The sequence below is a fragment of the Colius striatus genome, chromosome 21 (genome assembly GCF_028858725.1).
Source record: "Colius striatus isolate bColStr4 chromosome 21, bColStr4.1.hap1, whole genome shotgun sequence".
NCBI classification, from domain to species: Eukaryota; Metazoa; Chordata; class Aves; order Coliiformes; family Coliidae; genus Colius; species Colius striatus.
In genome coordinates, this window is record NC_084779.1 from 7,204,927 (window position 1) to 7,229,251 (window position 24,325).

The following is a 24,325-nucleotide window of genomic DNA, read 5'->3' on the forward strand; positions in this document are numbered from 1 at the left end:
CTCACCCCGGCCGCCTCAGCCGGGGCCGCCTCACCCCGGGCCGCCTCACCCCGGCCGCCTCACCCCGGGCCGCCTCACCCCGGGCCGCCTCACCCCGGCCGCCTCACCCCGGCCGCCTCAGCGGGGCCGCCTCACCCCGACCGCCTCACCCCGGCCGCCTCAGCCGGGCCGCCTCAGCCGGGGCCGCCTCAGCCGGGGCCGCCTCAGCCGGGGCCGCCTCACCCGGGGCGCCGCCGCTCCTGTCCCCGCCCGCTCACACTCCCCCTCCCCGCAGGACGGGTCTCCCCCCGCGCTCGGTGAGTGAGCGTCGCGGGGCGGGCGGGACGAGCTCCCCTTCCCCCGCGGACGCGATGCAGCGGCGAGTCGTGCTGCGGCTCCGCCGCGGGGTTATTCCGGGTGAGGGAGGAAGCCGCAGCTCCGGGGCCGCCCCCGGGTCCCGTCGCCATCCCCATCCCGCCGCGGCCCGAGGAGGAGCCGCGCACCTGCCCGCCCCCTGCCCGCCCCGTTTCCCCGCCGCGGGGTCGGCGGCAGCGGTGCGGGTGTAGCGGTGCATCCCGCAGCATCCCGTGCGCCGGGGCCGACGCTGCGCCAGAGCCGTGAGTAGCGCGGGGGGCACGGCCCCGGCACTCGGAGCCCGCGGGCGAGGCGGAGGGCTTAGTTTGGGGTGGGGGGCGGCGGCAGGAGGACGCCCCGCAGGAGCCCCCCCGGCACTGGCCGCCGATGCTCCCGCGCTGCTGCGGCGCGTCCCTGCTCGGGAGCAAGTTTATCGATCCGCGTCGGGATGAACGGGCCGTTCCGTTTCTGAAGGGTTGCCCCTGCTCTCCCAGCCCTCCTCATCCCTCTGTAGCCGCGGCCGGCAGCGTTTCAGTGCTCAGCGGGGTCTCCTTGCCTGTCCTCTGCCAAGGCGTGGAGCGATCCCTTTGGTAAAGGACAAAAAGCTGCGGCTTTAGAGGCTGGAGAGATGCTGAGGGCCGGGGAGCGGCTGCAGACAGGTTCTGATGGTTGCGGCTTTGCTTGCCCTCGGTGGAAGCACACGGGCAGTTTTTGGTACGGTTGGCTGTGGGGGAGCTGAAGGGCACAGGGAGAAACGTTGCCTCGGGTTTTCTGGTCACTTGGCAGAGCAGGGTGTAAGTGGGAGGCGGGAGGCAGCGTTTTCTGGCCTCTGCAGTGTTAGGGCAAGGGGCTGTACTCAAGCTACAGCACCTCTGCTCGTGGAGGTGGTGCTGGGGAGCAGCAGGCAGCTGGTTTGGTTCTGCTGGGGTCCCTTTGTAAGGGAAGCCTGCTGCCCTTTGCCTTCAGTGGCTGCTGTGTGATGAGTGCTGTCTTGGGATGCTCTCCATTGTTGAAGACCACAAGGAGCCGGGGGTTAGTTCTGGAGTGATTCAGCAACATGTGGATATTTGGGTTCTTTCAGTCCTGCCAGTCTACAGGTGTGCCAGGCTGGTGTGGGCAACTTCTAGCTTGGTGGCCACTGTTCTAGATTGGGTCATGGTTCTAGACTAGGTTCTAGATTGGGTCATGGTTCTAGACTAGGTTCTCGATTGGGCCATGGTTCTAGACTGGGTTCTAGATTGGGTCACGGTTCTAGACCGTGTTCTAGGTTTTACACTGTTCTAGATTTTTTTGTTCTCGGATAGGTTCTAGATTGGCAGGCATGGTTCTAGATTGGTGCATGGTTCTAACAGGGCTTAGCTGAAATGAGCCTCTGTCCCTCTTCAGTATGGACAAGTCAGGTCCAAAGGCGTGAGCTGTGTGTAAGGATGGGGGAAGGGATGAGGCCTCCACCACAGAGTTGGGGTGTCTGTGTGCTAGTGCTTTGCAGCAGGAGGTGTTGGTTTGTTTCAAGTCCGTTGGTTTGTGGCTCTCTAACACCTCCATGTGCAGTGTCCTTTTGGTTACGTTCGTTACAGCCAAGCAAACACCTCTGTGCAATCTCCTGACCCAAAGCATCTGCTGGAAAGACTTATTCAGTATAGCAGTGAGTAAGACTCTCAGGGATCTTGGGTGTAAAGATCTGAGCTTCCTTCCTGAAAACTGAATGATTCATGAATCCCAATGAATAGCATCTAATTCAGAGTGGACCAGGAGCTGGCAGGCATAGTAGTCACCTGCTCTCTTGGCTTGACAGTCCAGGATCCAAACAGAGTCCCTCCTTAGTGTTTTGGGTAGCTAGGATGGTCCCTTATGATTCCTGTCAGCTAAGATCAGCTTGGTGAAGGTGGTAATGGACCCTCTTTGCTCTGCCAGCCTGGCTGGTGGCCATCTGCCCTTGTTCTCATCAGCATCAGCCTGTGTCTCTGTAGGTAGAGTGCTGTGTGAAAATAAAGGGAGACATGCTCTGAAGGCTGGAAATCTTTTGGGGAGACTGTTCTGGCTTCTGGTCTTGCTTTGCTTTACTTCAGGCTCAGCATCTCAAAAAACTGCTGAAGTCAGAGTGCTGGCTTCTGTATTTTCTCAGGTGCTGGAGCCTTGCCTCCAAACCCCTAGGGAAGCTACACTTGGTAGGCTCAATAGACTTGAGAGGTTTCCTTCTTTTTGCCTGGTGTGCTAGAACTGGCTGCAAGCCACACTGCCTTCTCTAAAGGATGTGACTCCTCAGGGACAGGAATTTGAGCTCCTTCAGCTGAAACCCCCAGGGGCTGGGACTCACTGGCCTTGGCAGGCGCCCCATGCACCAGCAAACCCAAGGCCATTATTTCACACGCTCCTCATAGCTCAGTATTCATGTATGTGGCCTGTTCTGCTGCCTGCAAGAAGATGTCAGGGTATCCTCTTAATTATTTTCTGGCTTGAAAACAGGCTCCTGCTGCTCCACAGTGTGAAGCACTGAGCTTGTTCAGAAGAGGGACATACAGATCCACTTAGCGTGGTCCGGTACCTCTGCGTTGCCAACCCACACTGCGACAGGCTGGAAGGAAGCTCTGTAATCAGCCAGAAACGTGGTGTGGGCCATGCAGTCTCTGCAAAAAGGATGGGGCCAGAGTGCAGGTGGTGGTTTCCTGGTTCAGAGTCCTGAGCAGCACTTCACAGGGCAGCAGCAGCAGCGGCATTCCCTGGCTTATCTGTAAAAGATCTGCTCACCCGTTTGCAGCCAGCAAACCCAAGTGCTTTTTTCTTCTTTCCCAGTCCACTGCTGGAGCCATTAGGCCATGCTGCCTCACATCACGGAGTCAGCTTGTCCTTTAGAAGCCAAATGATAGCTTGTGCTGAGCCTCAACGGATCCTGACGTCGCTCTTTCCTGACACCGGGACCTTGCTGAGCGGCAGCGGCCTGTTCTGAACTGGCCCACTGCCACCTCCTCGAGACACCACCACCTTGCGCAGCAGGCAGGTAAAGGGCACAGTCCCTCTCTGAACAGCTGCTGTCCCAAGGTGTTGCAGGGAGAGAGCTCCTGGGCTAGTCTAGGAGGAATATTGAGATCCTCTGATACGGGCAGCCTCTGATGACCCGAGCGCACTCGTCTCGTCTGTTAACCTGCCTGAAAGATGAGTTGGGGACGGGGATGTCTGTCACAGGGGAGGCTAAAAGGAGATGAGGAATACCACAGTAATGGGTAGTGCAGCTGAAGCTGTTAATTATCACTGTGCTGCCTTGAGAGGAGGCTCGCTTGATGTCTATGTGTAGAGGTTTGGCACTGCTTGTGCTATAAACCAGCACTGGATGTGACAGTTGCTCTTCTGCTCTGTCTGCTGGGGGACACTGGGAAAGGGGAATTAGGACATGACCCACATTTCCAGTCCTTGGCAGAGGCAAAAGGCTCCTTTTGCTTGGATTTTGGTGTGCTTTGTGCTGGACTGAAGGAACTGCTGTCTAATCCCAGTGCAGCTGGACACCCACACATTTTACTGAGCATCTCAAGGTATGAATTAGTTTCCATGTCTTGTTTCTCCTTTACCTGGGAATTCAGCAGTCTCAAACCTATTCAGATTCTGACCCTTAGAACTGGTTACTTGGAGTGACCCAAATATTAGCACAGATGCCTCTAAATCCCTCAAGCATAGAGTCCTGCTTGGAGCTGCTGCAATCCCCTGTGTTCAACATACTGAAAGCAAAAGCTGAATTTGAAGGTGTCTGCAGGAAGAGCTGCTGGAAGAAGATTGTGAACCCAGACAGGAGCTAAGCAGCCTGGATACCATTTATTTCTTTGGAGTGTGGGAATGTCCTGGTGCAGGCACTGAGGCTCTGCCTTACACTCTCTCCTCACTCAGCTAAAGTGCTTTTAAATATGAGCTGGGGTGACTGAGAGCAACTTTGAGCTGAGCTTCCAAACAAAACTCCATAGGCATGATGGGGAGAGAGGCTTTAATTAGGAAAGACCTCCAGCCTTCTGCATGCACCAGAGACGATTGATCACAACCCGCTGAGCTGCTGAAAGACACTGACTAAGTCAATGTGCTGAATGCCCTTCTTGCCTGAAGCCAGGGCTGCCTCTGTGCTGTAGAGCTGGCAACTGTGCATTTCCCCCCCCCACCCTTGCTGAGGCTCCACATCCTCTCTGGCAGCTTGTCACTTCTCTGCAGATGTCTAGACAGGAGGATTCAGTGCGTGTCACTTATGCCTAATTCGTTAAAAAAAAAGAAGAAGAAAAACCCAAAGCGTAGTGAGAGCTGGGGACTCTCAGTCCTGCAGACTCAGCGCTGCCTGCACTGCCCCGTGCTGCCTCCAGGCCAGCTCACAGCAGATGAATTCCACCCATCCTCACCCCTCCCGTCCTTAGCAAGGGGGGCTTGGGGAATAGAAGGGAGATGTGTGGTCAGGGGCGGTGCTGGCAGCAGGAGAGAGAGGAGAGGAGGTAAAGAGAAGCGTTTGGGGCTGAGGTGCGTGCTCCTCACCTCCCCTGTGCTTGCAGCTTTGTGTTCTCAGCGTGCTCCCCTCCTCCACCGTGTCCATCAGGAGCTGACAGAGGGATGTGAGGTCTCAGAGTCCTCAATCTGGCTGTCTGAAACTGCCAGCTTCCTAATTCTTCTCTCCATCCTGTCACTTCTGAAGGCAGAGCTGGTGTCAGGAATGACAGCTCCCCTTGCCACGTTAAGTCACATTTCCATCAGCATTTGCAGTCCTGACCTCTCCATAGGTGCAGCTGTAAATCAGCCACCACAGTGGCAATGACTGGCCCTGCAGTTGAGCTGAGGTCCTGAGCTATAAGGTCCCTCTGCTTCCTCACAGTCGCTGGCTCTTCTAGGCTGAACACACAACCCAACCTTGGATTAAACAGACTGAATGTAAGCTGCTGCACACTGTCAGTGTCTGTTTGTATTCCCTGGGTGCAGGTAAAGTGTCACAGGGGCTGGGAAGGGATTGAACCCCAATGTGTTGACACTAATGGTCCTGGTGGGGACAGTTGCCTAGGTTCAGTGCCTGCTTTGCATTTGAATCTAGGGCACATACAGCTGGGTGATTTCTAATCCTCTTTGGTTGTGTTCATTGTGGGGAAAGGAGCAGGAAAGGTAGGACTGCAATCTGCTTTGTAATGAGCAGTGCCAGGCATGCTGAAAAAAGCAAGAATTTGGGATATCCAAGTTAGAGGTGTGAGAGGTGTAGTGGATATCTGCTTTAGCTTGTGGAAACAGGCCTAGTGTCTTAGACATGCCTGCTGCAAGGGGACTGCTGATGCAAGAAATACTGTGAGTTGTCTGGTGGTTTATGTCTTCTCTTTAGAGATGATATTCAGAGCCATGGGCAGGGTTTAGCTAAAGGGATGGCTCAGCCACATTAATGAGGCCTCCACAAAGCAATAAGGCAAGTGGAAATCTGCAGGCCTGCAGTGTAGTCAGCTGCATCTCTGGCTGCTGGTACCAGCTCTGTTAGTGGCCTTTGCAACAGCACAACAGCAGCTATTGTTACTGCCAGCTCAGCTCTTTATGTCCCCTGACTATTGAAGGGAACACAGGAGCATAACTCCTTCCCAGCGCTGCTGGCAGGAGGAAGGAAGCTACTTATGCTTGTGTGTACCCCCCAGAGCTTGGCAGGGGCTTGCCTGTGCCCCCTCTGGCTGCCCCACTCTAGTCCTGCCCTGGGCTTTGGTGTGTTCCTGAATTGCAGGGGGCTGCATTGGCCTGAAGGCCATTGAAGCCAGAGGGCTTCAATATAAGAAATCTGATTTCTGGCACAGGGGAGATGGAGATGCATTTGTAAGCAATGATTCCTGCCTCTGACTCCACTGTCAAACTCTGTCTTCTCCAGAGGCCCATGTTGTTGCTCTGCCCCAGGATGAGTTTTGCTGTGGAGGGCACTGCTTTGTGTCCACTGCTGGAATGGAGATCTAAAGCTACGAGGCACAACTGCCAGCAGCCCCTTCCTGCCTGGGGACAGAGCCAGAGGAGGTCTGCAGGCAAAAAAAAGGGGCTTTGTGCCTAGGAGATGAATCCCCAGAGCCAAGGAAGGGGGAAATCCACCCCCCTGAAAGGGAAACTGGCAACATGGTGCCACCTTGTTGACCTAGTTTGTGCTATTCTCTGCTCTGTTAGTGCTGTGCCACACTGGAGTGCAGGTGAGTGCCAGTGAGGACTTGTCTTACCTGGAAGGTCTAATGGCAGCAGTTCTGTGGGGAGAAGCAGTGCTGTGCACAAAATGGGGCTTTGTAGCTGATTCACCAGAAAATAAGGTGCTGAGATATCAGCATAGGGATAGGACATGCATGGAGGTGATGGATTTAGGCATGACTGTGTGCCAGGCCTTAGGGCATGATATGGCTTAGAGCAGGGGTTGTCACCTCATCCACAGCAAAGACTTGTGCCCAGCCTCTGCCCAGCTGTACAGGATGTCCCTTTGCAGTCTTCTTGCTACCCACACAAAATCTCCATCCAGGCTGGCAACAAAAAGCCATTCTCCAGGGCCTTCCTGGGGCAAGGGCAGGCTCTGAACTTCTCCCAGGGGGATGCTCTGTTCCCTGTTTATTGCTCAGCACGCTTCTTTTCACTCTCAGCAAAAATCTGGGGGTGGCTTGGCTTTTGTGTGTGTGTGTGTGCAGAGAGCACAGGCCTCCCTTTGGGCAGGGATCATTTGCATTCATCCCCAGAGCTGTTATGCACGGCCACACTGTCGCAGAGGAGCCAAACAAACGCCTTCTCTCTCTTTTTTTGGTCATAACCTAAGAGTTATTATAAGTCAGCCACTGCATCCATTACAGCTGCTGCCTAACACGTGCATTCATGCTGCTGCATGCTCCACAAAAGTGGGCTTGTATTTGTTTCCCCTCACCAGAGCTCTGGACACTGCTTTACTGTCTCCTGTGGTCCAGGCTCTGTTCCTCATTAATTGTATCTTAGTGGTGCTCATAGACCTTCATTTCCTGGGAATGAAGTTTTACAAGGGAGAAAAAGAAGGAATATTTAGTCCTGCCAGGGAGGCTGAGAGCTCAGGCACAGGGAGCAGCACCAGCAGAAGTGGGGTGTCCTTTCCCTCTTCCCTCACTGATTGTGTTCTGACCCATTAAAGCAAAAGAGCTCTGATGGGAACAAGTTCTTGCAGAGTGGAGGGGAGACTGGGAAGTGGGACTGGAGGGGCTGTACCCACTGCAAGCCTTACACCAGAGCCATGCCAGTGCTCCCTGCACTTAAGGAGGGTGACCTTGTCCCAAGGTGTCTGGTGAGTGAGTGAGCAGCTCTTCAGGGGAAGGGTTGCTGTGGCTGTAGAGTGTTTGCAGAGAAAAACCATCAAGCAGAGTTGGTTCAGGCTGCCTGTGAGTCAGGTCAGCTCTGGACTGTCTCCTGGTGCAGGGATGCTCTTGGGAGCCCAGTGACAGTGTGGAGGCTGGGATGGAGTCTCCTGCCAGCCCTGCACCCTCACATCAGAGACCGAGTGCCACAGCTCAGGGAGGCACCAGTGGGGTTTCAGCTGAGCTCTTCAGAGCTCTGTGAGGGGCATCACCAGCCCTGCTGGTGACAGCAGGTGGATGTGGGTGGAAAGGACAGTGAGCAATAGCTGGTCTCTACCTCTTGGCCATGGGAATGGCAAGGAAAGATAATGTTCCCTCTTGTCACTCTGCATTTGTACTTGCCCAGAGCTGTGCAGTGACTCAGTGGCAGGGCTGGGATGGGAGCCCAGCACTTCCCACCCTCTTTGGAAATGCATTTGGTGACTGTGATGCCAATGCATCAGCTACAGCGACCTTCAGGCTGCTCTGCCCTCTCTGCCTCTCCTCTGACTGCTGGAGCTGAGTTGATAGAATCATAGAATCCCAGAATGATGGGGGCTGGAAGGGCCCTGCAGAGCTGCTGCAGCCCCAGCCCCTGCTCCAGCAGGTTCCCCTGGCTCAGGGGGCACAGGAACGTGGCCAGGTGGGGTTGGAAACCTCCTGAGAAGGAGCCTCCACACCCTCCCTGGGCCAGGGCTCCCTCACCTCAGCACCAAAGGAGTTTCTCCTCCTGTTCCAGGGGCACTGCCTGTGTGCCAGCCTGTGCCTGTTACCCCTTGGCCTGGCACTGGCCACCACACAACAAACACTGGCCCCATCCTCTCCCCACCAGCCCTTTAGGGATTGACAAGATTCCCTCTCAGCATTCTCTTCTCCAGGCTGAACAGCCCCAGGGCTCACAGCCTGGGTGCTGGGATGCCAAGCCTTCCCTCACAAACCTTCAAGAGCACCATGAGGAGCAGTCCCATCTTTTTCCTGCTCCCCTGCCCTGCATTGCCCCTCTGAGTCCTCCCACTGCTGCAAATGGGAGCTGTGGGCACGCAGGAGGGATGAGAAGAATGCTCTCACTTAGAGCTGGGACATGACTTAAATACTGATGGGGAGAAGTGTGCTCAGCAGTGTATTAAAAAGAAAAACCAGCTCAGGTAGATCAGCAAAACCCTCAGGCTTGCTGGAAGGGTGGGGAGTAAAGGTGAGAAAGCACTGTCTGCTCTCTGACACTAAACCAGGTCTGGGAAGGGAGCTCTTGAGTAGAGATGCTAATGATTGTAAACTGCTGTTTTGTGGGCACCTCACATGTGAAGCAACACACCCAGGGTGTCCTAGGGATGCTGCAGCTTTCTGAAAAGCCCAGCTGAGGGCTGTGGGAGGAGAAAGGCCAGTTAACTCCCAGGCTCTTCTTTCCTGTCAAGGGCACAATGGCATCTTACTCTCATTACTGGAAAGCATCACCAGGCATTGCCTTTGTTGTGTGCCCTGAGTCTTCCCTGCTGCCAGTGAAATGAGGAACCTGACATCACATGGCATGATGCAAATAGAAAAGGGCAATGCAGGTTTCACTCCTGCTAAGGAAAGATGTTTATTCATCTTTTTTTTCTCCCTCCCCCAGACTCTACTATGTGGTAGAATTGCTGTTTAAAAAGGAATAGATGGCTGCACTCGTGGCTGAGCAGGCACAGCACGGTGGGTTCCTATTTTTAGGCTGGCAGTGTGTAGGTGTTGAGAGGAGCACAGAGGCTGAGGGGATTCTCTCTCTGCAGGGATGTGGGGGCAGGAGCACGAGTGCACCATACAGGCTTTTTGGTTTTAATTCAAGCTGCTTTTTTCTCCTGCTCCCTCCCCCTCCTCCTTCCTCCTGCTGCTCAGTCATTCTCTCTTCACTCCCCAGCCTTTCCTTCAGGTGCTACTGACAGGGAGACAGTCAAGTGCCTTTTGGGACACTGAGAGCAGTCCAGATGGAGGCAGCATGGAAAGAGAAATCACCTTTGTATCAATAAATGCCCTTATTCCTTGATTAGGCAATTTTTGTTTTGTACAAGCTGGCTGTCCCAGACTGTGTGGAGGGACTATCCCACTCCATGCCCAGTGGCACTTCAGGGATTTCTCAGCATTGATAAGGTCCCCCCTCAGCCTTCTCCAGGGCTGCAGCCTTTCCTCCTCACACACGTGTTCCAGCCCCTCAGCATCTTGGTGGCCCTGCACTGGCCTCTCTCCAGCACTTCCCTGTCTCTCTGCAGCTGGGGAGCCCAGCACTGGACACAGAACTCCAGATGTTGCCTTACAAGGGCAGAGCAGAGGGGGAGAAAACCTCCCTTCTTATGCCTCCTTGGGTGCATTACTGTGTTCATCCAGGGCTTGTCTCCCCACAGCTGGTCACGAGCAGGATGATGTTCCCCTGGCACGGGAGCTGTACTTGCACAGGCTCTGTGGGCGATGGTGGGCATACGTGGCACTTGTCTGGGGTTAGAGTTACTCCTGCCTGCCTAACATTTTACCTTCCCCCCCTAGGCCTGTGCCAGTGAGAAGGGAAAGCCCAGCTTCTCCCAGCTGCAGCCATGGAAGGGGGTGTGCAGCTCCTCAACCGCGACGGCCACAGCATCTCGCACAACTCCAAGCGGCACTACCACGATGCCTTCGTGTGCATGAACCGCATGCGGCAGCGCGGGCTGCTCTGCGACATCGTGCTGCACGTGGGCACCAAGGAGATCAAGGCACACAAGGTGGTGCTGGCCTCCTGCAGCCCCTACTTCCACGCCATGTTCACAAGCAAGTAGTGTCCTCTCTTCCCCATGGTCAGGGTCTCCCTGCTCTTCAAACCCTTCTCCTTTCTGCAAACCCCTTCCTTTTCTGTCCTGCTCCCTACTCCTGCTGCTCTACCCTGTGGGAATACGGTGTCTGTTTATCCTCTCTGGGAGCAAGGGCAGTCATATTCCTCGTTTGACTCCCTTCCATGAAGCCCTTTGCCCATTATCCCCTGTGCAGGTATTTTGATGCCCATCCTGCAGATGTGGAACCCAATCCCTAGAGTAGCTGCTGCTTGTCCTTGCTAAGGAGGAAGGCTCAGGGGAGATGTGATCACTTACAGAGAAGAGGAGGCTGAGGGGAGACAGGAGTACTCTGCAATTCCCTCACAGGAGGCTGCAGGGAGCTGGGAGTTAATCTCTGCTCTCAAGTAACAAGACAAGAAGAAAGGGGCTCAAGTTGGCCCAGGGGAGGCTGAGGTTGGAGCTGGGGCAGAACTGTTTCCCTGAGAGGGGTGTCAGCCCCTGTGCCAGGCTGCCCAGGGAGCTGGGGCAGTGCCCAGCCCTGGAGGGATCCCAAAGCAGTGGAGCTGAGGTGCTGAGGGCCATGGGGTAGTGCTGGGCTGGGAAGGATGGGGGCAGTGGGTGGACCCAATGACCTTGAAGATCTTTTCCAACCAAACCAACTCTAAGAGGTGGGCAGGAGACTTTCCCACGCAGTGATGCTGGGCTGTGGAGGTGGATACAGTTTGTTCCACACATGATCCAGTCTTCCTGTGGGGAAACAGTCCTGCCATGGGACTTTATTCATGTCCAGTATCTATGTTGTCCCAGATGAGATGAGTGAGAGCCGCCAGACCCACGTGACGCTGCACGACATTGACCCCCAGGCCCTGGAGCAGCTGGTGCAGTACGCTTACACGGCTGAGATTGTGGTGGGCGAGGGCAATGTGCAGGTAGGAGCTTCTCCCCAAACCTCTCCTCCCCACAAAGCCATTCTCTACAAGCCTTGCCTCCTGGGGACTCTTCTCTCTTTCTGCTCAACACTTTCAGCTGTTCTTCTGTGGTGGCACCTGCATCTAGCAGTGGTCAGGGAGTTCATCTGCTCCCCTGTGCCCAGTGGCTCCTGCAGCTGCTGGCACTGGAGTGGCTCCTCAAAGCACTGCACAATGGCCAGGCCTAGTGCTGAGCGTCTGCCATTCTCCTGCTGTTTCCTGGCCCTATGGGGACTTCAGGGTGTCCTTCTCAACTGTTCTTTATCATAGTCCTGTTGGAAACAATTCTTTCACCTTTGTGTGCTTGTGTGCCTGAAGGTGCTCAGTAAGCCTGTTCTGTTAACTTGCAGTGAGATGAGGGTGAAAATGGTTTCCTTGCCCTGGAAACTCTCTTTTCCCCCCATTCTTGTCCACTGCCAGACTCTTCTTCCTGCTGCCAGCCTGCTTCAGCTCAATGGTGTGCGGGATGCTTGCTGCAAGTTCCTCCTCAGCCAGCTCGACCCCTCCAACTGCCTGGGGATCCGGGGTTTTGCTGACACACACTCCTGCAGTGACCTCCTCAAGTCTGCACACAAGTATGTCCTCCAACACTTCGTGGAGGTGTCCAAGACAGAGGAGTTCATGTTGCTGCCTCTTAAACAGGTGAGGCCCTGATAGGAGTGTGAAGGTACAAGTGTGGCAAGGCTTTTTGTGCTCTGTCCTGGAAGGCACATTGTGTGTGTCAAGGAACCTGCGCTAAGGGAGCAGGGTTTGGCAGGGGAACGTACCCAGATTCTGTGTTTTGGTCTTCTCTGCTCAATGGAAAGACAGTATGTGCTGTCAGTGAGCTTAATCCCAAATAAGATAGGGATGGGAGGGTGGCACAGAGGGTAATTGCTGTTGCTGGTGCTTGCCACATGAGCTGTGAGCACAGTGTCCTGTCTTCTAGGGGCACAGGCCAAAGAATAAGCCCTAGCTGCTGTGGTCATGTAGCTGTGATGTTTAATTCAGAAGTCAGCTAATGTTTCCTGCTGCTCTTCATGTGATGCCAGTATGGTCCCTGGCTTGTCACTCTCTGCAGGGTGCTGTGCTGTGCCCTGGCCAGTTGGCATTCCCAGTCCTCACACAGGACCTCACACCCTGCATGGTCCCTCACCATGATGTAGACACCTCCCTTGTCCCTTGGCAGGGCAATGGGGAGTGTGGAACTGAGGGATGTATCTCCTGCTCCAGCTCCGTAGCCCTTGGCAGGTGAAGTGAGTGTGCTGGGAACAGCCAGGGCACTTGGCTCTAGCTCATGAAGTGTTGAAGGGGCTCGTGTGAGCAGTTGCCTGCCCCATCTCACTGATGCTGATTGGAAGTGTCAGGCATTGCAGCAGCTTCAGACACAGTGAGCCAAGGAGGATGATTAAAGGGCAGAACATCTCCACAGCAATGCTGCAGGGAGAGGGGAGGCACAGCTGCAGCTGCTTGTTTTGGGGGTCCTGATTGCTCTTTGGATCCTCCTGCATGCAGTGAGGGAGACCAGCTGTACAGCTTTCAGCCACCAGCATCTACAGGAGGCTTCTGGCACTGCTGTTCTGCTGGGCCAGTCACTTGGGTATGGGAGTGTATCGTTTCCCCTCAAAACACACCAAATGACCCCCTTTCCACCCCTCTCTGCAGGTGCTGGACCTCATTTCTAGTGACAGCCTCAATGTGCCATCAGAGGAGGAGGTGTACCGGGCTGTGCTCAGCTGGGTCAAACATGATGTGGACAGCAGGAGACAGCATGTCCCCAGAGTGAGTCTGCTGGGGATGGTGGCCTGGTGCTCCCCACCAGCTCTGAGTGCCTGGTCTGGGTGAATACACTGCTGGAGGAAGCTGCAGGGTGGCCAGAGAGCAGGGGCAGCTGGCCCCTGCCAAACCACTTCCAGTCCAGGCATAGATGAGGATGTTGCTGAGTCTCCCTGTTGACAGATCCAAGGAGGATGCCCTAGCTGACCCCTGGCAGCTTGGGCACCTGGAGCTGTGGGGTGAATGTGTGCAGCAGGAGAGGTCAGCCCTGCCTGCAGCCTTCCTTAGCTTTCACATACATCCTCAAACAAAAAGCTCAGGCAGATTTAAGTAGGGACTATTTTAGCTCATGCTTTTGACACTCTGCATCTTTGAGCATAGATCTGTCAGCCTCCTGCCTGCCAAAGGTGCAACTGGAGAAGAATTGGCTAAGCCCTTTTCCTGCAGGGCTGCCAGTGCTTGGCACAGCGTGGGCACCCTCTCACGGAGACAGCCTGGCACTGCAGTGAAGGCTGTCAGTGCCTCCAGCAGCCCAGCTTCCCCTCAGCTCGCTGCTCTCCTGCTTCCAGGAAGCATCCCTAGGTGTCCTCCTGAAGGTGGGAAGTGAGATGGGGCAGGATGAGGTGGAATCAGCCCTGCCAGGGTGCCTGGGGTTCGTAGGGGAGGTGTGTGGGCAGCGCTTAACGGGGTGCAGCTCCTCTCCCCTCAGCTGATGAAATGTGTGAGGCTGCCACTGCTGAGCCGGGACTTCCTCATGAGCAACGTGGACACGGAGCTGCTGGTGAGGCATCACTCAGAGTGCAAGGACCTGCTGATTGAGGCCCTCAAGTACCATCTCATGCCTGAGCAGAGAGGGGTCCTGAGCAACAGCAGAACGAGGCCGCGGCGCTGCGAGGGGGCCAGCACTGTGCTCTTTGCTGTGGGTAAGGCCCTGGCTCACAGACAGGCAAAGCCCTTCCCAGGGCCTTGGCACTGTTCATACCATCATGGAATTGTTTGGTTGGAAAAGAACTTCAGGGTCATTGGCACTTCCCACCCTCTGCCCAGCCCAGCACTGACCCACAGCCCTCAGCCCCATAGCTTTGGGATCCCTCCAGGGCTGGGCACTGCCCCAGCTCCCTGGGCAGCCTGGCACAGGGGCTGACACCCCTCTCAGGGAAACAGTTCTGCCTCAGCTCCAACCTCAACCTCCCCTGAGGAAACTGGAGCCCCTTTCCTCTTGTCCTGTTATCATTCATTCCTGGGGAGCAGAGACTGACCCGCAGCTCCCTGCAGCCTCCTGTCAGGGAGTGTCAGAGAGTGCTCATGGCTGCCCTCAGCCTCCTCTTCTCCAGCCTCAACACCCTCATTCCCTCAGCCCCTCCCCAGCACCCTTGTGCTCCAGCCCCTCCCCAGCACCCTTGTGCTCCAGCCCCTTCCCCAGCTCTGTGCCCAGCTCTGGCCACGCTGCAGCCCCTCAGTGTCCCTGTGGCAGTGAGTGAGGGGCCAACACTGACACAGCTGCAGCCTCCCCAGGGCCCAGCACAGGGGACAATCCCTGCCCTGCTCCTGCTGCCACCCCACTGCTGAGCCCAGCCAGGATGCCCTTGGCTTTCTTGCCCCCCTGGGCAGGCTGCTGGCTCCTGTTGAGGCTGTGTTGTTGCTGTTTGCCCTGCCATGCACAGGTGGGGGCAGCCTGTTTGCCATCCACGGGGACTGCGAGGCCTACGACACGCGCACGGATCGCTGGCACATGGTGGCCTCCATGTCGACCCGCAGGGCCAGAGTGGGAGTCGCTGCCATCGGGAACAAGCTGTATGCTGTGGGCGGGTAAGGAGGGCAGGGGGAGCTGTGTGGGGAGCTGCCAGGGAGGCTGGCAGCCGCTGAGCACAGCTGGTGTGGGCATAGAGGTGGCCACAAGAGCATCCTGGGGCCAGCTTCTGTATTAAACCCTCCCTTGTCTAACTGTGGTTACTAACTGCAGGAGTAGCAACTGAGAAGTGCTTCCCTGAGCCTGCAGCTCAGAGTTTGCTAGCTCTTGGTTTGCTGGTGGCTAGTCTTGAACTTATGCTGTTTCCCCCCCTTTCCCCTAGCCTGCCAATTCCCCAACCCACCTCTGTCCCAGAGGGCAGGGCCTCCCAGGAGCTGCTTTCCTTGCAGGATTCCTCAGCCAAAGGCTTTGGTGTGCCCTGCCTCGAGGAAGCTGGGAGGGGTGGTGACAGGAACCCAGGGCAGGCTGTGCTGTCCAGGCTCTTGGTCATCTCCAGAGCTGTAGGAGCAGCCTACAGCCTTGCAAGCTCTTAGATGTTCTTCTTTATTTTTCCTCTCTTTGCAGCTATGATGGGACCTCTGATTTGGCCACAGTGGAGTCCTACGATCCTGTCACCAATTCCTGGCAACCTGAGGTGTCCATGGGCACCAGGAGGAGCTGCCTGGGTGTAGCAGCACTTCATGGGCTTCTCTATGCTGCTGGGGGTTACGATGGGGCCTCGTGCCTGAACAGGTATGGGATTGCCTTGCTACAAGCTCCTCTTGCATGCACTGTCCTTGCCACTGGGTGCCTGGGGAGCCCACAGGGCCTGCTCCTGACAGATGGACTGGCCCCAGAGTGGATGTCTTGCAATCCAGCTATGTCTTCCAGTGGCTTTGAGCCCAGGCAAAGTTTCCTCAGGGGGGAAAACCATTTTGTAGCCCTCTGCCACAACAGAACGCAGCCATTGTCGGTTCTTCCATCCATTTTCCCTGTCTATTCCCAAGCTTCCTTGGGAGCTGCCCCTGAGGGCCTGTGTCAAAGAGCTTTGACCTGGGCTTTGCCAGTGTCCCACCTTGTGTTCCTGTGTCCCTGCCTGCTGCAGCGCAGAGCGGTACGACCCTCTGACAGGCACCTGGACGTCCATCGCTGCCATGAGCACCAGGAGACGCTACGTCCGGGTGGCAACACTAGGTGGGTGCCAGCATGGGGCCTGCACACTGCTTCTCCCATTCCTGGGGGTTCCTTTCCAGCTTCTCCTGGTCTGTTTCCTGCCCCTCCTTCCTAGATTCCCTAGCCATGAGTGTGGGTAGCCCAGCCGTTCCTCTGCCGTGTCCTGCCACGCTCCTTGCCTCTGTCTTCCTCCTCATTCTCCCTAGTAATTGGGTTTCATCACATGCTGGAGGCAACTCCTGAGGGGACCTACAGCTTGTTCCTCAGCTCCTTTGTGCCCCTTCTGCTTTGGAGCAAGAGAGCTGGCTGTGGGTGATCACCTGTCCCTAGAAAGGGACAACCTTCTTACTTCTTCATTATGAAGGCAAGGCAGTCCTTCTGTGCATGATCCAAACAGGGTCAAAACTGTCTCTGCCAGGGATGTCACAACATCAAGTGCAATGCTGTGATGTCTCCTGACTCTGTTGAATGAGTGCTGTCCTTTAGCAGGATGCAGTGTGAGAACTGGCTGCTCTATTGTTTGGTGCAGCTCTAGGGTTAATGCCAGTACCACCCTCCACTCTAGCAGGTTCTGGACCTCCCTGGGGACACCAGGGTAACATGCTGCTCCCCACCATCCCTTCATGCTTTTTCCCTGCCCTATTCTCTGGTTTCAGCTCTCAGTGCTGACTCAGAGGTTCCCTCCATCACCAGCTCACACTCTGCCTGCCACAGCCTTTATTGGCATTCCCCTGCTCCAGCCTCCACTGCTAAAAATAACCCCTGGCTCTGGGAGGGAGCACTTGCAGCTCCCATAATGAGGAGGTCAAGAAGCAGCAGGCAGAGGAGCTCTTTGGGAGGCTTGCAGCGTGGCAGAGAAATTGCCTGATGAATATTTCTCAGTGTTCCATGCTGCAAGGGGAGGGGAAGCTGGGGAAGCCCTGCTCAGAGCAGCTGAGCAGTCTGAGGAGCTGGAGGCAGAGGCTCAGGATCTGAGGGGGATGTGCTGGGACCAGGGCCATGCTCTTTACCTCCTGTGCTTGTGTGACTGTCTTTGCAGAAGGCAACCTCTATGCTGTTGGGGGATATGACAGCTCATCCCACTTAGCCACAGTAGAAAAGTATGAGCCCCAGGTAAATACAAGAGAGAGCATGCCTGATTAACCCTTTTCCTTCTCTCCTTATGGGTGCCTGAAAGGGCCCTGTAGCTGGGACTAGTGGCCTGGCACTGAGATCTCTGTGCTCAGGCCCCTGGGATGGCAGGATTCCTGCCAGCTGTGGCTCAGCTCTCCTGAGCCAGAGGTCTGTCCTGCAGCTCTTCCTGCAGGAGAGTTGAAAGACATGGAGTCACCCCAAAAATCTTTTTGGGAAAGGACTGTTATGTCCAGAGGGGTAACAAGGGGTAACAGGCACAGGCTGGAACAGAAGCAGTGCCACTGGAACAGGAGGAGCAAGTCCTTTGGTGCTGAGGGGAGGGAGCCCTGGCCCAGGCTGCCCAGGGAGGGTGTGGAGGCTCCTCAGGAGGTTTCCAACCCCACCTGGACACGTTCCTGTGCCCCCTGAGCCAGGGGAAGCTGCTGTAGCAGGGGCTGGGGCTGCAGCAGCTCTGCAGGGCCCTTCCAACCCCCACCATTCTATGATCATGGCACTGGTTTGGCAGGGATACATGGAAAATGACTTGTGCATCTGGCTCACAGGTCCATTGTCCCTTCCCAGGTCAACACCTGGACGCCCATCGCCAACATGCTGAGCCGCCGGAGCAGTGCCGGCGTGGCCGTGCTCGAGGGGCTGCTCTACGTGGCTGGTGGCAACGATGGCACCAGCTGCCTTAACTCTGTTGAGCGCTACAACCCCAAAACCAACACCTGGGAGAGCGTGGCACCCATGAACATCCGTAGGTAAGGAGCTCTGCCCCCTGCCATGCTCCTCAGCTGCAGAGGAGCCTCAGCTGCTGCAGTCAGGAGGGAGGATCCTGTCTCACTGAGGGCCTGGGCCTTGCTTGGCACTGCAAACCATAAAATGCAGCCTGTGGCCTGGGGTTTGGCTGATGCTGCAGTGCTGCCTGCACAAAGGCAGCCCACACTCCCCTCTGTGCTGTGAGGGACTGGTGCCTGTGTGCCAGGAGGGCTGAGCAGGGACTGGGGGCAGCAGGCACTTTTTGCAGAGGGATTTCTTTTCTGTGTGGCCATAAAGAACCAGGTGACCACATCAGAGATATTGCTGGGCTGTGAGAGGATTTAAGGCTTGGAAGTGCAAGGTTTTTAGGTTCTTGGGGCCTCCTCCAGTGGGAGGAAGGCATGAGAGTGAAGGGAACGATCTGACCGAGCCCCAGTAGTTCATTTTCACCATGTATTTGTGAGGCTGGGTGTTCCCTTTGGTGAAGTGGCAGAGCTTTGGCCAGTTCCTCAGAGATGCTCTCTGCATGGTCCTTCCAGGAGCACCCATGACCTGGTGGCCATGGATGGGTGGCTGTACGCTGTGGGTGGCAACGACGGGAGCTCCAGCCTCAACTCCATCGAGAAGTACAACCCCCGTACCAACAAGTGGGTAGCAGCCTCGTGCATGTTCACCCGCAGGAGCAGCGTGGGGGTGGCAGTGCTGGAACTCCTCAACTTCCCACCCCCCTCCTCACCCACCCTGTCGGTGTCTTCGACGAGCCTTTGACACAGAATCAGGACGTACCTTACCTCAGGGGGACGGGGGTGCCTGGCAGAGCGCCAGGCCAGCGTGGCCCGTCCCGAGGGGCAGCCAGTCGCTGTAGGAGGAGAGCGAAGGCCCCAGCTGCTGCCATCAGCCCCAGCAGCCCTGTGAGCTATCCCCCAGCTCCTGGTGCACACATGGGATTGGCACGACCACAGCAGTTAGAAACGTGCTTCCTGGCTGAGCACCCTTCTTCTAGAGGGCGAGGAGAGGGGATGCTCTCTGCTCCGTTCAGACCCATCTCACCACTCACCCAAAGGCCATACATAGATTTTCCTCTGGGGAGGGGAAACTTTCAAAACCATTGCTGCTTCTTGGATTCGAGTGATCCAGCCAGTGCCACACGTGAGCACAGCCAGCCTGGGAGGCTTCCAGGAGTCCTGTGTGGTGGCAGAGGTGGAAAGCACTCCTCTCAAGGACAAGGCTGAATGTCCAACCGCTCCTCTGAATGTCACCGTAGCCAAACTCCTTTACCAAGCCTGTTGTGCACTGTTAAAGACTCTGAGGCCACTGTCTGGTTCTCACTGGTGTCTAACTGATGCCTTAAAATACACAAACAGAAGCAGCCCAGCTATGGGACGGGGCCTGGAGGAGATGAGGTTTGAAGACACAACTGGATGCAGCATCCTGAACGTTCTGATGTTTCCATACTCAGCTGGCCTCGCCTCATTCGCTCAGGGCCCAGCTCAGCGTTGCTCTGGGGAGTCCCTGGCCAGGCAGGGGATGGATGATGCTGCCCCGGGTTCAAAGGGACTGTGTGGCTGCCTGCTCTCTGCACGTGGTCCCTGCGAAGGGATCGGCCTCTTTGCTGTTCCTCTCTCTGCAAAGCAGACCCTGGCTTTATGGAAAGGTGTTAGCTCTTAAACAACATCACTCCAGCCTCCTAAAGGAGGAGGATTCCCTGGCATTACTTTATTTATGAGGGGGGGGTCTTCATAGTTTTTTACCTTTTCTCTTTTAATTTGAGCACTAACATTTTCATGGATGCCTTCCCATCCCTTTGTGTTTGCTGCTGTGCCAGCATTCCCTGTCCCATCTGCTTTCAGGGCAGCAGAAGGGATGTAACTCCTTTTATCATTTGTTGATGAGAGGGTGACTGTGTCCTGGAAGATGTTCTCTCTAGATGTGTGTGGGGGTGTGTGCGTGTGTGAGACACCGTATGGACGCTGAAAGCAGCCTGGAAGGGACCATTTGCAATTAGCAACTCCCTGGCAATTAAGCAACTGTTTTAATTAACTAAAGGTTGAATAAATTAGTACTGTATGTCACAGGCCTGTTGTAGACCCACCTGTGCCGTGGAACCTCTTGGGTGGTGTTTGTGAAGCATCTGCTGTAGGGTATGTGTCTGAGCCTTGAACTGAGACGTATTATCAGGTGTTCTCCACGTTACAGAGGAATGATTCAACCACTGGTACCTCAATAGTGTTCAAATGTAGCATTGGAAATATGGTCTAAGTGTTTGGAGCTGTTTCCTTTATCCTTTCTTCCCTTGTTCCTTCTCATTTACAGAGTTCAGGTTGCATGTGTGGTGGAATTCGTTGGCCCGGATTTCCAAGTTTCTAGATTCTTCTTTTCTCTTTGGGGTGCAAAGAAGGTTTGAGATGAGACAGGGACTCCTCAACTTCATTGTTTTTATGGTGACCTGTTTTTTCCTGGACAGGTGCCTGCATGTCTTACAAGCCCACTTAACAGTGCCTAACATTGGACATGAAATTACCAGCAGCTTCTGAAAATCCGGGCTGCTTCTGCCCCCCCAGCCTCTCCCCAGGGACACTTTGGGCTTCTCTGTGTTGCAGAGAGCTCCTCCTCTGTACTGCAGAGGACTCTGCAAATGTCAGTCCAGGTTTGTGCAGGTTTCCTCTTGGTCAAGGTGTCTGTTAAGGCTGCCCTGAGCAGGTCACCTGCATGTGCTTTGTGTGAGTGATGATGAGATGGGTGCAGTCTGCCCTGTGGCCTGTGTGCCCGAGCCAGGCCTCCATCCTTTCCATCCCATCCCTACAAGCAACAGCATGATTTTAGTCTCCTGTTGGGCTCCTGTTGACCAGCACATTGCAGGTGCCCCTGGCTCTAGAGTCCTTTTTGAAGGAGGAGCAGCCTAAAAGCCTCGCAGCCATGTCAGAAGGTGCTGGTGCTGGGTCCTGCCAAGACCTGAGCGTTGAGGAGTGGTGAGGACAGTGAGCCCCAGGCAGGCTGCTGAAGGGAATGCTGTAGGACAAGCAGGGGCAGTGCAGGGGCAGAGAGGAACTGCTGAAGGGAGAAACAGGGCTGATTTCAACCGACGGATGAGTCGCTCTAGCCGTGGCTCAGCATCTGGGCCGACTGTGGCCGCTGTGGTGGGGAGGCTGCTGCTTTTGCAGCAGGAAGGCAAAACAGAGGAGAAACAAGCAGTGTAGCAGGCTGAGGGGATTCTTTTTGTGCCATGTGCCCTTTGCCCAGTTACAATCTTTAGCTATTTACACTCCAAATGGGGTGCAACGCCTCTCGAGGATCAGGGAAACGGGTTGTGTGGCTCCTGTCACCCCGGGGCTGGGTCCTGAGCAATATCACCACCAAGCCCATTCTGCAGAAACCTGGGGATGAGAGAGCCTTCTGTGTCTGTGATGTACTAACTATGCAGGTGCTCACTGCTTTCCTGGAAGAGAGAAAGGAGGAAGGAAAGGGCAAAATAGTTCCCCAGCAGCTTGCGGGGGTCTGGAGCACCCTGACCCACACTGTGTGAACATGAGGTGTCAGCATCTGCCCTGGGAGCTCCCAGGGTGGGAATGCTTCTGGTGCTGCACATCCCTCTGAGGAGGAGGAGGCCTCAGAGGGGATGTGTGTCTGTGTCTGTCTGTCTGTGTGTAGTACCCTATCTGAAGGGAGGAGAACTGTCAACTGTGTGTGGCTTCTCTGCCACTTTTAGTTAGAGGTGTATCACCCAAACTGTCACTTGTGTGATTTTTTTTCCCATGTGAGCTTTTCCCAGCACAGGAGCAGCCCCAAGGGGGTGGCTCCAGGCTGTGCCTGTTGCTGTGTGTTGCCCAGGCTCCTTGGGGTCTGTGTGCAGTGAGGTGGCAGGGTGAGGCAGGAGCCTTCGCCTCAGCATCAGGGGAGAGGTTTTGCTTGGCCTTACCAGTAGGCAGAGCTGGTGTAATCCATGTCAAACTGTTGTCACTTTGATTTCTCTGTAAGTTCTCTGAGTTGTTTGTGTGGAACTCTGTTTCTCTGAATTTTTTGCACTACATGGGATCAGGGAGGGGATACAAGCAATAGAAGCCAACATGTACAATAAAGATGTTTTCTTGACTACTGGATCCTGCCTCTTGCATCCTTCCTTTTCACTTCTGTGACCTCACTCCCGTGGAGGCAGGGAGCTGCTCTCTGGATTGCCCTGTGCACAGGAGGGGAAGGAGCTTCAGGCAGAGGATGCACATGGCAGGCTGCTGTGCATTTGTGCCTCAGCTCCTGTGAGGTGTCATCTGTCTGGGTGCAGGTTTTGAGGCACAGAGCAGGGATAGGCACCCATCTAGAGGCCAATTCAGACTGGATCTGCCATTGTGGATGTTAGTAGAGGAGGCCAGAGGAGCCAAAGTCATCTTTAGGGTACCAGAACTAAAAAGAGCAGCTCTTAGCCTGGGTCCTGGCCCTGTGCTCAGCTGGCTGGTGCTGGGTGTGTGGCCAGGGAGGTTGATGCCCTGTAGACAAAGTGTTTTGTATTCTCAGAGAGGGTGCAGAGCTGGGGCTTTCCCCCACTCTATGCACCTTCACCCTACCCCAGAGAAAGAGCAGGGCAAAGATGGTGGTGGTGTTGGAGAGCTCTGGGAAAAGCCCAGCCCGAGGCACAGGGGTGGCAGGAGCAGACTGATTTACACCTCTCCCCACCATTAAATTCTAGTTTGGTCTCCCTAGAATTCCCAGTCTCCATGCTGTTGGCAGCTTTCCTCTGCAGTGAAAATTAAAACCAGATGAGAAACATCCTCCTCTACCTCCAGCTGCCACTTGCATCTTGCCTGAGGGCAGGCATAGCTGGCTGGAGGCTCTGCAGCAGATCACATCCCCCTTCACTAGCTGCTGCCAGTCACTTCTGCCTGAGGAGGGGGGAATACTAAGCCCATTTCACGGTGGTGGGAGTGCAGGGTGTGGAAAGAGTAATGAGAAACTGCATGGCAACATCCCATGGGGCCTGAAAGGGAACTTTCCCATGCGTGTGTTCTGCAAGCCCTGCAGTTAAGCCACAGCCCCTGTAGCCGTGTCCTCTTTCATGCTGCTCTCTAGGCTCCTGCTTCTCTTTCAGGCTTCTATAAATAACTACTGTGCTGTAAAAGTCTTTCCAAAGTCTGGAGCTTGTTTCCCCATCCACTTCAGACCCTCCTGGGAGCACAGCAATGGGGAACCAGGAGAGCACTTTGCCCCCTCGAGCCTGTGCGCTGGGAAGAGAGGAAGCTGCCCTCAGCCAGCACTGGTGTCAACACCGGTGTCCCTGTGAGCAAGATGATGCATATTTGCAGGACCTGCCATAATAACAGCAGGAGAGAGGCAGTTGCAGCCCTGTTTGGAGCAGTGAGGTTTTATGTAGCACAAATGTGTTGGAGGAACAGCACATCTGTGGTCACAGTGCTGAGCGTGTTAGTCACGGATCTTAGGAGGAATCGTACTTCTACGTCAAACACAGTTGTTGCTGTTTGCTGTGAGGTTTTTGCCCCTGCCAGGAGGTGCTGGGATGTGTCTTTGCTGTTGGATGGTTGTTTTACAGCTGCACAGCAAGGACAGAGCTTGCAGAAGCACCCTGCCATACAGAAAGTGATGGAGTTTCTAACAGGGGTCGTCTGGAGGGGTGTCCCCTTGCTTTGCTTGGCCATGAAGGGTTAATGGATTGTGTGACACAGAGGGGAAGGGGATAAAGAGGCTGGTTTTAAAGGTCAAAGATGTAGAGGCCTTTGAGAAACTGGATGGCATGTCCATTAGCAGCAGCTCTCTGGGCAAGGGGGCCTGACTGAACCATTCCCTCTTTGGGGATACGCTGGTTCTGTTACTGCAGGTGACTTCAGTTCCACGCCAAGGCAGATACAAATAGAGTCTTACACATCCAGTGTGTCCCCAAGGCCTCACACAGCAAATCCCAGCTGGATTCAAACAGGTTTTGTAGGAAAACATCCTCTCCTGGTTAGAAAACTCCCTTTGTTGAAGAAAACATCCCAGTCCCCTAGGAGTTGTTCCAGTGAGAAATAACCTTTCCTGTTCCAAATGGCACACTCTGTTCCTAGGTACAGCTTGTCCAGCTTCACTTTCTCATCCCTCAGCTCTCTGCCAGCTGCTTGGCACAGATCACTTCCAGCCTCACTGCATCCCTGGGGTCTCTCTGCTGCTGTAGCAAGATGGAGCTGCTGGACTGTCACTGGAAACAGGCTGGAAACAGCAGAAGAAATGCTCTTCCCGTCCCTGTTTGCTATTGCCCCTCCCTGGCTGCCCAGCAATAGGCTTGTGGCTCTCACAGTATCTTTAGGGTTTCAGAGTCTTACTAGAAAGTCGTGTCAGCGTGTCACATCTCATGCTTTATGATCATTTCTTACAGCAGCACTATTATTTAGGTTAAATCTGGTTTGTTTCTTTCCCAAACGTGGCAGCAATGCAATTAGT

General features: G+C 55.1%; 1 protein-coding gene across 7 annotated transcripts; it reads left to right on the forward strand.

The window, feature by feature from the left end:
* Positions 1-5: 5 nt before the first annotated feature.
* KLHL17 (kelch like family member 17) lies at positions 6-21,996 on the forward strand. 7 transcript variants are annotated; one of them, XM_062012979.1, is made up of 12 exons: positions 6-296; positions 10,146-10,403; positions 11,213-11,334; positions 11,794-12,015; positions 13,018-13,134; positions 13,823-14,051; positions 14,793-14,937; positions 15,443-15,610; positions 15,963-16,051; positions 17,070-17,143; positions 17,726-17,907; positions 20,370-21,996. In XM_062012979.1, the coding sequence occupies exons 2-12, from the start codon at positions 10,193-10,195 to the stop codon at positions 20,437-20,439; spliced, it is 1,629 nt and encodes a 542-aa protein (XP_061868963.1). In that variant the 5' UTR covers positions 6-296; positions 10,146-10,192; the 3' UTR covers positions 20,440-21,996. The 7 variants fall into 7 exon arrangements, 6 of the variants coding, with proteins under 6 accessions (XP_061868963.1, XP_061868960.1, XP_061868959.1 ...); XM_062012976.1 differs by having other exon boundaries at positions 6-596; positions 18,445-20,458; XM_062012975.1 differs by having other exon boundaries at positions 18,445-20,458.
* The last annotated feature ends 2,329 nt before the right edge of the window (positions 21,997-24,325 follow it).